The sequence below is a fragment of the Trachurus japonicus genome, chromosome 13, assembly GCF_045865225.1.
Source record: "Trachurus japonicus isolate A0001 chromosome 13, Traja_1.0".
NCBI classification, from domain to species: Eukaryota; Metazoa; Chordata; class Actinopteri; order Carangiformes; family Carangidae; genus Trachurus; species Trachurus japonicus.
Window position 1 is genome coordinate 8,449,584 of NC_140919.1, and position 14,106 is coordinate 8,463,689.

The following is a 14,106-nucleotide window of genomic DNA, read 5'->3' on the forward strand; positions in this document are numbered from 1 at the left end:
GGTCTGTCAGTCCCTCTGCTCTGCTCTGCGCCGAAGAGAAAACATTTATCGTATCCTACAGTTTTTATCCAATGAGGAGAGAGAACGGCATGCAGGGCTGTGTGTGCAGCCAAGGAACGCCGTGAATGTGGCGACGTAGGGACGAGGACTGTTATGGTGCGTTCAAGGAAACTCGTATTTTTCCGACCGTGAAGTGGTACCAGTTCGATCTGGTACGAGTTCACGGGTCGGAAGTTACGAGTGGCCGTTATAGTGACTTTCACCGGTAAAACAGGTCGGAAAAACACGAGTGGGTTGCCTGGAACGCTACAAAGTCGTAAGTTGTGACTTGAAGCTGTAATTTACGATTTCAAAAGCCTGCCTGGAACGCAGCATTAGCGAAAACGACCGGACCACTTACTTCTGATTTAAGTAGCCTAGTATAGTAAATACTACAGTAATCATCATAGTGTATTGGAAGGAAAGACCATTTAATCTGTATGTATCAAATATCGATTAATGAATTAATTGATAATTTGCATCCCTAGTCTGTTGGTCTTGGTTAAGTACCACCTTGAATGCTTAAGCTTATGTATTCAGTCATTCAATGGTATACTAAAATCCATGTGAAAAAAAAAATGCTTCTCACTGTTCTCAGGTCAAATATTTATATGCGATTAAAATGCGATTAATTGCGATTAGTTAATTACAAAGCCTCTAATTAATTCGATTATTTTTTTTAATCGAGTCACAGCCCTAATATATATATATTTTTTTTTTTTACATGGATTTTAGTATAGCATTGAATAATGACTGAATAAGCTTAAGCAACAAAATATTGTTTTTTTTTCAAGGTGGTAGGCACCAAGACCAGACTAGGGATGCAAATCACAGTAGCATAAACTCAGCCTGATGTAAACATTAATAAAACTCAGTAACCAATCACACAGGCAGCTCCATGTTGTCCCTGTATGATGTTCAGGGACAGGTCAGGACAGTCTGAGGACAGACAGCTTTGAGGTTGAAGTCCTATAATAATGAAATTATTGCACCTGAGAAAGTGACAGGTCTGTAGGCTACCTACGTTTTCACCACATGTCAGCTGTTCAGCTGCAGCAGAGGAAACTCCGCTGTTCTCCGCTCCACCGCGACGAGCGCTTTTTTTTTTTTTTCTCCAATTAAGCTCCGGTAGCGACCGGCTAAACTACGGCAGGATACTGTAAACCAGCGCGGCTCCGGTTTGTTTATCAAAGCTTGGTCGCCGTGCTGAGGCACCGGGTCGGTTTGAGCTGCGTTCAGGCTACAAAACTCCTCAGGCAGTGATCAGTGTCGGCGGCTTTTTAAATCGTTAAATTATTGTGCTCCAGTATAATCGGTACGCCTGAAACTCATCCAGTGAGAAACGTTCCGCGGTGCAAAAATAAGTGCGATTACATTCATTTTTGTGTAATTAATTAATCTTAATTAACGTATTAAAGTCCCGGCTCATTTAAAACATTAATTATCACACTATTCCTACTTTTGTGCTCTGTCCAGCATTTAGAACAATAACATTACATTTTACTGGATTTTCATGGTGACAAATGCTATTTTTTAGAACATGTGCTGCGGGCACCCCAGATCGTCCTCTACCAGGTGCCCGCGGGCACCACGTTGGTGACCCCTGCTCTACACACATAATTTTTTCAGAATTTGTAAGACAAACTTGTTCTGTCTCTCATCATGTGCTCAAAATATCAGAGAGACTTACAGAATTGACAGAATCAGCCTCTGAGTGCGGCCACGTCTGTCTCTGCTCCTCATTGACTCCAATACAAAGATTTTCTGAGAGAAGCAGAACGGCCTGATGTTTTAAAACTGCCAGCGTCGCCAAAATATTTACTGTAGAAACACCAAATCGTACCAAATTTTTCAGTAAGTCCTTAGAGCAACGTTGATCTGTGTTTTGTTCTGAAAGGAGTTACCGTTTTGTCACCGTAAGCATTTTGCCAGACCAGTGCAGAGGCAGAAAATGGCTCTTTTTCTCCACGTTTCTGTCTGTCTCAGCCTGCGGGGGCCCCTATCGCCGTGGTAACCTCTTTGATCCTCAGGCCATAGCTCGTTAACTTCATAAACAATCCACCTGGCGCTCGTTTAAATGTTTATAAACACAGACACAGCTAAATCAGACTGACACAGGATGCAGCTCATAACATGTGTCAAGTCAGTCACACACACACACACACAAACAGACTCTAGAACCAGCTTCATGTGATTACAGTTACAGACACACACACACACATCAAAACACACAGGTAACATACAAATGCGCGCGGAAGCGCGCACTCCTCTCCCACACTCTAACACACAGGTAACTTCATGTGATTACACACACACACACACACACACACAGTTAACCTAATGTGGTTACAGCTCCTCCATATCAGTGCTTATAGAAAGATGATCATGTGTCTGTCTGATCTAGCCTCGTAAACCAGCCTCTCGCGGAAATGCATTTCATTTAATTCCGAGGGAGAGTCTGGCCTCATCCCCATTCTAAGCGTTTGGACTGAAACCCTCAGAAGGCCGAGCCAATCAGCGTCACCGCTGTGATTGACACAGCACGTTGGCCAATCAGGGACCGACTGCAAAGCCCCGTCACTACACCAACTTGCTGATTGGCTGAATGGGGTTGTCTGTCAACGCTACTACCAAAGATATTAAACCGTCTTTGCTACTACTCCCGCCCAGCTGCCGCCCACTCCAAACACTTAGAGGGGGGATGAGGCCAGACTCTCTGAGAAATGAAATGAAATGCATTTCCGCGAGAGGCTGGTTTACGAAGCTATGTCTGATCAGCTCTGTCTTGACCTTAAGATCGTGGGTTTGATTCCCATGTTGACAGAGATGGCAAAACCGGCAGTAGCCCCGTGGCCCATTCAAAATTTCCCCAGAGGAAATTTTCTAGTTTTTTATGCCATTCGAACTGCTTATTTGTGTTATTAGCCACTGCAAATGGTAACAGCACCATTCTAGGTGTAGTATATCTCATTTTTGGTTAAGAAATTGCACATTTGTGTATACAACCTGTAATTAATTATATGTTAAAGAGTTCAATATTAAAAATGTGAATTAAAATAGTTAAAAACTGATGATAAAAGATAAATAGAGGTTAAAAAAGATGCATAAACTATGTGTCTGTTAAAAATACTATTGTTGATATGATAATTAATGAATAATTGATTACATTTATGGTTAAAACTAATTGTTTTAATTCATAATAATTCATTTATTGTGTTTTAATGTATTTCCTTGATTCTTGGGGATATATTTTTGATGTTTGAACTGAGAAAATGATGAGATCTCATAAGAAACAGAGACAGATCAGATTAAGTTTCTTACAACTATGCACTTGGTGTGTAGGTTGGTTTTTTTTCTTTGCTAGTCTGAACTACTGTCCGAGAAACAGAGAGAAAGAGACGATCAAGATGGCGAGCCCAGCCCAACGATTCTGAGTGAGAGAGAGAGAGTTGGAGAAGCAGTGTGGCCAGCTGCAGAACCTACGTACCTCGACAACTCTGGAACATCTCTGAATCTCACACTCTGAGAGCAGATAAGACACACACACACTCCTCATCTACCCGGGTAGTAGTAATAAAAAGACACTGAGAACAAAGAAACTTAATTGACATTGAAACACAGAACACACACATTGGATCCCCCTGAATTGAACCACCAGAACACTGAGCAGGAGAGCTCAGTGTCCCAGGACTCTTTTTTTTTGTTTTATTTTTTATTTTGCGGCGCCTTATTTGGGGTAACAGTGCACAACCCAGCTGTGAATGTTTTTATTTTTTTCCCATTAATATTAAAATATCACCTGTTCAAACCACTCTTCTTTTTGAGTCATTCACCCAACTCCTACCAAACCTAGAGAGATGTGAGTATCCATTAATTCTCCAAGCTAGGACTAAAGGTGCTACAAACAGGTTAGCACCGAGTTGTTTCTCTACTAGTCCTCTGGATTAAATTAATTGTTTTAGGTTTTTTGGTTCACTTTATGGAGACTACAACCTGTTATATTGCGCAATTATGAATGAATTTGTGGGATCTCATGTTCCCGCTGTCTGGCGGAGCCGCAACAGTGCGGATCACGGACGGATCTGGTGGGTGTTGACGGACGGCGGAGTATGGAGTCGTTCTGGAGCGGAGCCGTTCCATATCCAATGGAATTCCGGCATCAAGCTGCACAAACACGTTTTAACTGCCATAAATATTATTATTGTATGCGTTAATTTTATGTTTGCATAATATTTTATTGAAAGCCTTTTATTTTACGCATATTTAATTTCTTTATAATACCTTAGCCTAAGATGAAACTATTTATTTTATTTGTTTAATAACGGACTTGGTTTAATGTGGCACTTTAGTCCACGGAAGTATTTTGTTGTAACACTCAAAGAAAGACGAAGAAGAAAAAGAAGAAGTTTGGCCTCATGGTGGACTGAACTCATTCCCTCAGGGGTGCAGCCAGCGAGGTATTTAATTTTCTTACTGTGTTATACATCCGTATATGTGAAACATGTTAATTGTGTGTTGTGTGTGTTCTTAGTTCGATGGTGGTGGTCGAATAAAGCATCTGTAACAATGGTCCGTGCCTTCCTGACGGGAGTGATACACGTCACAGCAAATAAGATGAAGACAACAGGTGGAGCTGACCAGCCCAGATATCCCACAATGCACAAAGAAGAAGAAGATTATAGCTGCTGTGAAGCAATGGGTCGGGTCTGGGCTATTTTTGGCAAATTTTGGCAATTCTGTCACTGTGCAACAAACAGGGGAATAGGAAGACAGGATAGTTGATACCATAATGTTCATTATAAGTCTGAAGTGCTGGAAAAACATAATAGGTCCCCTTTAAGACGTTGTTAAGGTTACAGTTTGATGAAAGTTGTGAACCTGTAGCACATACCGTATTTCCTCTAATAGAGGCCGAGGCCTTTATTTACTTTAGCTGCCCAGGGGAACCGGCCTGTATTGGAGACCGGCTTATATTTGAGAGAGGCTATTATTTCTTCCTCTGTTTCATGCTGGTGCTCAAATTTGACAGTTACCGTGCTCAGTTTTCATTCTGCCTACAATTAATTATATTTTTTTACACATTACTGTAGCAGGTACCGCAACAGCAGCGATCAGCTGGACAGGATTAGGCTAATAAACGCTGGAGCACAAGTGACCAGTTTTGTCACAGATCGGGTAGCGTCGCAAATCGGGTAGTGACACGCCATGCTGCTAAAGCTCTCTTCGGTCGAGTTGTCAGTGACTGTTTCCTTGAAGCGTGGGTTCATGTGGCACTTCAGATCTAGCTACTGCCATCTGCTGGCACTTGTGGGTTACTGCATCCGTGTTTGGCCGCCTGAGACCAGTGCATCCACAGTGACTGAAATTCAGGTTTTTTCTGTTTGTTTGTTTTTTTCCCATTGACCCGGCCTGTATTTGGGGCCGGCCTTTATTTGTTCGTGTAAACCACGCCCCCGGCCATTATAACAGACCCGGCTATTAAATAGATACCGGCTACTATTAGAGGAAATACGGTATGGTTGATTTGGTATGATGCATTTTCATAGTTTTAAATTTTAGATGCTTGCTGTAGCACCACCAACAGGACTATTGTCTTAAGTTTCCAGTTGAGGCCATCTGGTATTTTGATATGACATCAGCATTACTATTGCTGGGTCTCGAACCCACGTCCTTTGGCACCAAGAACCAGCTCCTCACTGAGCTAATTGATTGGAAGTGAAACCTGGTGTGTAGCTTCATTTATCGACTCAGGGAGTCACTGTTCAGGCAGCTGTTGTCAAGGCAGATTTTAAAAATGGTCAAAATGTCAGAAAATCTGATAATACATAAATTGCATTTAGACACCATGGAAATGTTGGTGATTTGTTTTTAATGATAAGTGTTTTGCTTCACAAGAGAAAATCTGATGTTTAAAGGTCCCATATTGTGCTGTTTTTCAAAGAAGAAGAGTGCAGCTGTGAACAGTGGATGGTTTCAGTGTTTGATGAAGAAATAAACACACTCAACACGTTTGTTAGAGCTCAGTGAAACACACAGTGAGTTTAGTGAGAAACACTGAGTGTGAACACAACAGGAAGAAAACTCCCCAGGAAGCTGAAGAATGAGGCTGTGAGCAGGTTTCCACAGGAGCCACAGCAGCAGTGAGTGGATGAAGAAGAGCTCTAATAGAAACCATCTGATCACAGTGACAGGACGGATCAGGATCTCATGATCAATGACTCTGTTCTTCTCTGCTCTTCACACAGATCAGCTGCAACACACTGACTCACTGTGATCAGTCACATCATGTGGAATAAAGCAGCCGTCCTCAGGACCAGTCCTGAGCTCCATCAAACCTGTCCACACATTTGTACTGGACTTGAAGTCAGAGTCCAGAGGAGGCAGAGAAACTGTAGAGCAGAGAGAACCAGGCTCAGCTCAGAGCACATGGACTCAGACAGGAAGTGAAGCTCCAGCTGCTGGAGACTTTCATTAAGGAGCCACTTTGTGGCTTCATCTGATCTGGAGTCAGCACACACACAGTCTGAAAACAGCTGTTTGATCACACACACATTCAGCCACAAACACTGATTATTACACTGTTCACTACACTCACTTTCTTCTGACTGACAGCTCCAGGCCTCTGGACAGTGAGGACATCTGGATGTCACACTGTGATTGACTGTCTCCTCAACACAACAACACATCTCATCAGGACAAGATCAGGATCTCAGAGAGACTGAGCTGATTATTGATCATCAATATCTGACCAGACAGAGACCTGATGGTGCCGCCTGGTTTCTGTCTCTTATTTCCTCCTTGGTTGGAGACGCTGGGAGACGAATGTCTCTGAGCAGTGGACATGGTTTGATTCTTGTTGCTGTGCTGTTATTAGTGTGTCCACACTCAACAGGTGTCTACAGTCTCTGGGACTGTTCAGGTCAAACACTCTGTTGGTTCAGGAGCAGTTCAACCACCTGCAGCTGAAATGTTTCTTGATACACTCTGGAATAAAGTCTGATCCAAACATCTGGAGAGACTCAGAGCACAGCTGCCAACAGCTGCTTTCATCACTGAAATCACAGTCATGATGAGACACTGAAGTCATCATGAGGAGAAACTCCTGATCCCAGTAGTTCATCACTGTGACTGATGAAAGCTGCACAGCTCATGTTTGAAACACTCTGAGATTTTGGCTTCAGTATAAACTGTGTTGGGACGAGTCAGACTGGGACAGAGGACGTCAGTGGAGTGGGCGGAGCTTCACTGTGGCCTACACTACCTCTGGATATGGTCTGAGTGATGGGATCTGATGTCATCAATGCATCGATCACCTGAGATACCAGGTGTGACCAGGTGTGAACGGGGCCATAGAAAATGTTCCAGCTCCTCCTCTATCAGACAGTGTGTGTGGCTGCAGCATCCTCTCCATACCTGAGAGAGTCCAGTCTCCAGTCTGGATCCTCCAGCCCAGCAGACAGCAGCTTCACTCCTGAGGCTCCTGGATGATTGTAGCTCAGGTCCAGCTCTCTCAGATGGGAGGGGTTGGAGCTCAGAGCTGAGACCAGAGAAGCACAGCCTTCCTCTGTGATCAGACATCCTGACAGACTGAACACACACAACAACACACGCTGTCAACACCTGCTGCTGTGTTCAAGTGTCATCAGATAAACAGCTGGATGGATCCTCACCTGAGAGTCTCCAGTCTACAGTGTGGACTCTCCAGTCCACCAGACAGCAGCTTCACTCCTGAGTCCAGAAGGTTGTTGTTACTCAGGTCCAGGTGTCTCAGACTAGAGGACTGGGAGTTGAGGACTGAGGACAGAGCTTCACAGCTTCTCTCTGAGAGGTTACAGCTGCTCAGGCTGAATAGATGATCATGAGGAAAGAAAAGAATTTAACATCTGACCTGTTGCTAGAACAATAGGGTTTTTATGTAATGATGAATAAATCCAACTATCTCTACACTTACAGAGCTTTGTTAGAGGCTTTGACCACTGGCAGCAGCCTTAGAAGAGCCTCCTCTGAAGCAGAATATTTCTTCAGGTCAAACTTGTCCAGGTCTTCTTCTGATGACAGTAAGATGAAGACCAGAGCCGACCATTGAGCAGGAGACAGTTTATCTGTGGAAAGATGTCCTGATCTCAGGGACCGTTGGATCTCCTCCACTAGAGAACGATCATTCAGTTCATTCAGACAGTGGAACAGGTTGATGCTTCTCTCTGCAGAGGGAATATCTTCAATCTTCTTCTTGATGTACTGGACTGTTTTCTGATTGGACCGTGAGTCACTTCCTGTCTGTGTCATCAGACCTTGTAGGAGATTCTGATTGGTCTCCAGTGAAAGACCCAGGAGGAAGCGGAGGAACAAGTCCAGGTGTCCATTTGGACTCTGTAAGGCCTTGTCCACAGCGCTCTGGTAGAAGATTGTCTTTGCAGATTTGACTCCTGTTGTTTGTTGTTGTGACATCAGGTTGAGTCCAGAGTTGATGAAGGTCAGATGGACGTGAAGAGCAGCCAGAAACTCCTGAACACTCAGATGGGCGAAACAGAACACCTTGTCCTGGTACAGGCCTCTCTCCTCTTTAAAGATCTGTGTGAACACTCCTGAGTACACTGAGGCTGCTCTGATATCGATGCCACACTCTGTCAGGTCTGATTTATAGAAGATCAGGTTTCCTTTCTGCAGCTGCTCAAAAGACAGTTTTCCCAGAGACTCGATCATCTTCCTGCTATCTGGACTCCAGTGTGGATCTGTCTCAGCTCCTCCATCATACTTGACCTTCTTCAGTTTTAGATGAACCACCAGGAAGTGGATGTACATCTCAGTCAGGGTTTTGGGCAGCTCTCCTCCCTCTCTGGTCTTCAACAGCTCCTCCAGAACTGTAGCAGTGATCCAGCAGAAGACTGGGATGTGGCACATGATGTGGAGGCTTCGTGAGGTCTTGATGTGGGAGATGATCTCTCTGGCCTGCTCCTCATCTCTGAACCTCTTCCTGAAGTACTCCTCCTTCTGTGGGTCAGTGAACCCTCTGACCTCTGTCACCATGTCAACGCACTGCGGAGGGATCTGATTGGCTGCTGCAGGTCGTGTGGTTATCCAGAGGCGAGCAGAGGGAAGCAGGTTCCCCCTGATGAGGTTGGTCAGCAGCACGTTGACTGAGGTGGACTCTGTCATATCAGTCAGGATCTCAGTGTTGTGGAAGTCCAGAGGAAGTCGACACTCGTCCAGACCGTCAAAGATGAAGACGACCTGGAACTGATCAAACCTGCAGATTCCTGCTTCTTTGGTTTCAGAGAAGAAGTGATGAACAAGTTCCTCCAAGCTGAACTTTTTCTCTTTCAGCACATTCAGCTCTCTGAAGGTGAAGGGAAATGTAAAGTGTATGTCCTGGTTGTCTTTGTCTTCAGCCCAGTCCAGAGTGAACTTCTGTGTTAAGACTGTTTTCCCAATGCCAGCCACTCCCTTTGTCATCACTGTTCTGATTGGTCGGTCTCTTCCAGGTGGGGCTTTAAAGATGTCTTCTTGTCTGATGGTTGTTTCTGGTCTGTCTGGTTTCCTGGATGCTGTTTCAATCTGTCTGACCTCATGTTCATCATTGACCCCTGCAGCCCCTCCTTCTGTGATGTAGAGCTCTGTGTAGATCTGGTTCAGAAGGGTTGCGTTTCCTGCTTTAGAGATCCCCTCAAACACACACTGGAACTTCTTCTTCAGGACAGATTTGAGTTTACATCCACAAACTGGAGCAAAATATTCTGAATGAAAACACAAGAAATGAGATCAATAAGAAAATATAACATTTTAATTCCTCTAAATAACAACTATATGAACATGTTTCCCTCCATGTGTTGATGTCAGTGAACGTCTCATTTGTCCGTCATGTTGAATCTTTAGAGAAATCCTCTTACTGTGCTGCAGATGCTCAGCCAGCTCCTCCTGCTTCATCCTCCTCAGGAAGTTCACTGTGATCTTCACTAATGCCTCTCTGCTGCTCCTCCTCTGCTCTTCATCGTCACCGTCCAACACCTCCTCATCCTCCCTCTGACTTCTTGAGCATTCTGGGTAATATGGACTCAGAGCCCTGTGGATCTTCTTCAGCTCGTTCTTGACAAAAGTGACCATGTTTTCCTCCAGCAGCTGGAACAGAAACTCTGTGAGTGACAGCATCAAACTAAAACCATGGAGCCAAACATCAGATCCATGTTGGACAGACTGACAATCCACTGGTGTCAAAGTGCAGCATGGAGATGATGGTGAACACAACAGATGTAACAGCAGCTGTTGGACATGTCCTCACCATAAATATGGAGTCCAGGTGTGTTTGATGCTGCTGGGCAGACTGACCACTGGGAACCTCTGAGCTCTCCTGGTCCACTCTGTGGAGGAGTCAGTGTCAAGTCAACATCAGGACAGAGAGATAATACAAAATGGACTTTATATGTCCCCTGAGGACGTTCACAACAGACAGAGACACTTTGGTTTTAGACCTGGTCCAACAACACGTCGTACAAACTGGTTCTTTTCTACAATAACCTGAGTCTGACTGTCAGTTACAGCTTACATCTGATCAGCTGATCCACCTCCTCCTTTAAAGTCAGCACCTAAGCCCTTTGAGTCATCGCTCTTTAACGACAGACAGCTGGGTTCAGGAGAGTCTGGTCTCTGCCGCTGGATCCTGAAACAACAACACAACTCATGTTTAACAGTTTTAGGTTTTTAAAAGAATTCTCTGCAAAGTTATTTTAAAGGGACAACGAGGAGTTTTGGAAAAGCAACGTGTTTTCACTCTACATTTATGAGCCTCTACTCGCACCGTGAAATTCCTTGACCGGCGCAAGACAGACTCATGTTTTCATTCATCAAGAATTAAAGTCAGAGGTTGGAAGACGATCACATACCGTCGTAGTTCCCACCATAAACGGAGATTCGGCGGCGTTATTCTCATGACTCACTGCGAAATCGAAAGTAAGGAAACGCTGGTCGGCTCGCCCAGCATTTCCACCACCACTAATAATAACAAAATAACGATCGAGACAAAACCATAGATTTATCGAAAATGGACCATTAACAAGTGTGGATAACGTAGATTCATCCACATTAATATGAGACTTTTTTATTGTCACAGAATTTTTCGTTCTGCCGATGGAGAAACTCCTCATTGTCTCTTTGAGTTCATTCATCTTCTATACAGCTCATCCTCACTAGGGTCAAGGGTGAGCTGGAGCCTTTCTCAGCTGACTTTGGGCAGGAGGCGGGGTTCACCCTGGACAGGTCACCAGTCTATCACAGGGCCAACATACACACACACACATTCACACCTATGGGTGATTTAGAGTCACCAGTTAACCTGCATGTCTTTGGTCTGTGGGAGGAAGCTGGAGAGAACCCACACATGCACGGGGAGAACATGCAAACTCTACGTCAGATTCATGAACGTGTTGTTAAATCAAGAATGCCAGAGAAGGTGAGTTGAGAAAGAAAGTTAAAATGCCCAAACTAAAATCTAAAGGGAGCGTCAGACTCCAAACATAAAAAGAACTTTAGTGCTGAAGTGGAGCGACTGCTGCAGGAAGTGAACAAAAAGCAGCTGTTATATTTAGTAGCGTCAGCAGTGGATGCAATAACAGAAAGGAAGATGTATGGGAAGCTGTCAGTCATTCACTGAATGTGTGTCTGAGTTATAACTCAGTTTTTAATGAGAATCATTGAAATGTGACTCCACAGGAAGAACGTTCAACAGAAACTCAAAAGCTTTGAAATTTAATTTTGTCTCTTACATCTGATCAGCTGATCCACGTCCTCCTTTAAAGTCAGCACCTAAGCCCTTTGACATGTTGCTCTTTAAAGACAGACAGCTGGGTTCAGGAGAGTCTGGTCTCTGCTGCTGGATCCTGAAACAACAACACAACTGATAAATGTGCATGTTGGAGAAAAACTGATGAAAAATATCTTCAGTCTTTTAATAAACACAACAACTGACTTTTAGAGAGAAAAGTCTTTCTGACTATTTTAAACTCTGACCTTTGACCTGTGGTCTGGCTCTGACGTCCCCCACACAGAGTGGTTTTAGAGGGAGGGGCTCCCTCCTCTCTGTCCTCACACTGATCCATGCTGCTGAGCTCACATCCACATCAGCTCACACACACTTTGTAGCTTCACCTGCAGAGGAAACACACATCATTCATCTGCACAGCAGCTCACATGTCCATCATGTCTCCAGCTGCTCCTCCACTGATTGGCTCTTCTCCTCTGCTTCATATCAGTGTCAGTTGAATGCAGTCACACAGCAGTGAGGAAGAGGAAGCTGCCATCAGCTGCTGTACTTCTACTATCAGTCCACTAGATGGCGTCATGAAGCTGCAGCCCAGCAACATGATCCATGGACCACTGTTTCCATCCACTGACACACACAAGGACTGAGATCCACTGAGTTGATGTGACACAGTCTCTGTGTGGACAGCGTCCCTGTAGAAAACCACTGGATCAAACAAGCTACAGCTGATTATTACACACACAACAACTGGGCCAAGACTTATTTCACCTCACAGCTCCACTATCACAACATTAACTCATTTCACTCACACTGGAAATTCAAAGAGAGAAAAACACTCTCCAGCTGCCACTGACACTTATTGTCTCTGTCCATCCATTCATCGTCTGCTCCATCAAATGTCATAAAATACAGACAAATGATGCGTTCAAGTTCCTCTCAGTCTGAGGCCACGTCTTCAAATGTCTTGTTTTATCACAGCAACAATCAAAGAGACAAAAATATTCAGTTTACAGTCAAATCAAACAGAGAAAACAAGGAAATCTTCAGTTTTTGAGGCTGAAAATTGAAAATTTCTGCTTGAAAAATGTTGATTGAACAACTGATGCAGCTCTAAAAGATTCTCCACAACAATATTGATGATTTGTGTCCAATAATCAATAACCCAGAGTGTTTGCTGTGTGTAACCACAGACATGAATGGTGAGGACACAGAGACAGTGTCCAGCTGCTCCTCTTCTCATTCATTCTAATTAGTGTTACAACCCGGCTCAGAGATTGCAACAAAAGGATAGGGAGGGACGCAAACGGCGGAGCAAAAATGATAATTTATTTAACAAAATATTCAAAGTAAACAATACAAACAGGTGGGATGTGTAAGTCAGTGGTATCAGTAGTGTGAATGTGGATGCATGTGAGAGCGTAATGTGTGCAAATGTTGTAATGTGAAATAAAACAACAAAAAGAAGGAGCTGGCTGGGCTGCTCGGTCGAAGCAAGGGAAGAGAAAGAGATCATCAGAGGCAGGGCTTAAAGGAGCATTATCGCAAATCCAAATTCTTAATTCGGCCACTAGATGGAGCCAGGCGGAGCATATCAGATATAAACAAGTGGGCAGCTGTCAGAGAGAGCAGCCTTCGTTTTTCCGGTTCGGAGGTCGGATTTGCTAGTTCCAAGTGCAATTGAACGCAGCAAGCGCCGGGCCGGCTTGGATCATAACAAAGACAAATGCTGCATTTGCCCCACGGACACTATACTGTTGGCGATTTTTTTTGTAAATTTAGTTATGGCTCCCCCCGACCCATCTTTTGCATATTTCAGCTTATTTTATGCTATTACTGCTGTATTTGCGATAATGCTCCTTTAAGTAGTTGCAGAACATCAGGCCCAGGTGCTCCACATCAGGTGGCAATCAGTCCATGGCAACCTCGGAGAAACACAGGTCTTATGGTGCGTTCCAGGCAACCCGTAACTCGTGTTTTTCCGACCTGTTCCTATGGTTACCCGTTAGAACGTACAGTCAAACTCGTAACTTCCCACCTGTGAATTTGTACTAGATCGATCTACTCCCAGTTCCCAGTTCGTAACTCGCCTGGAACGCTACAAACTCGTAACTGGTGACTTGAAGTCGTGACTTACGGGTTAAAAAGCCTGCCTGGAACGCACTATTAGACACACCCACCAGACACTGTCACACAGATACCCATACAGGGGTCGTCACATGAGTCAGTGAGCTGATGGAACCTACAGAGTCACAGGACAAACATGCTGTGGTTTCATCTTTAATCGTGTGTTTCTGAGCTCATCAGGTGTTTTTAAT

At 44.2% G+C, this 14,106-nt stretch overlaps 1 protein-coding gene across 1 annotated transcript in view; it reads right to left on the minus strand.

Moving 5' to 3' along the window:
* Positions 1-12,227, minus strand: part of LOC146975377 (uncharacterized) — a 47,963-nt gene extending 35,736 nt beyond the window's left edge. Inside the window, exons 1-2 of the mRNA XM_085796620.1 lie at positions 12,040-12,227; positions 11,796-11,909 (exon numbers count right to left, since the gene is read on the minus strand). Coding sequence (XP_085652746.1) covers positions 11,796-11,909; positions 12,040-12,128 — 203 coding nt within the window. The 5' untranslated portion in view covers positions 12,129-12,227. The remainder of the gene's footprint in view (positions 1-11,795; positions 11,910-12,039) is intronic.
* Positions 12,228-14,106: the final 1,879 nt, after the last annotated feature.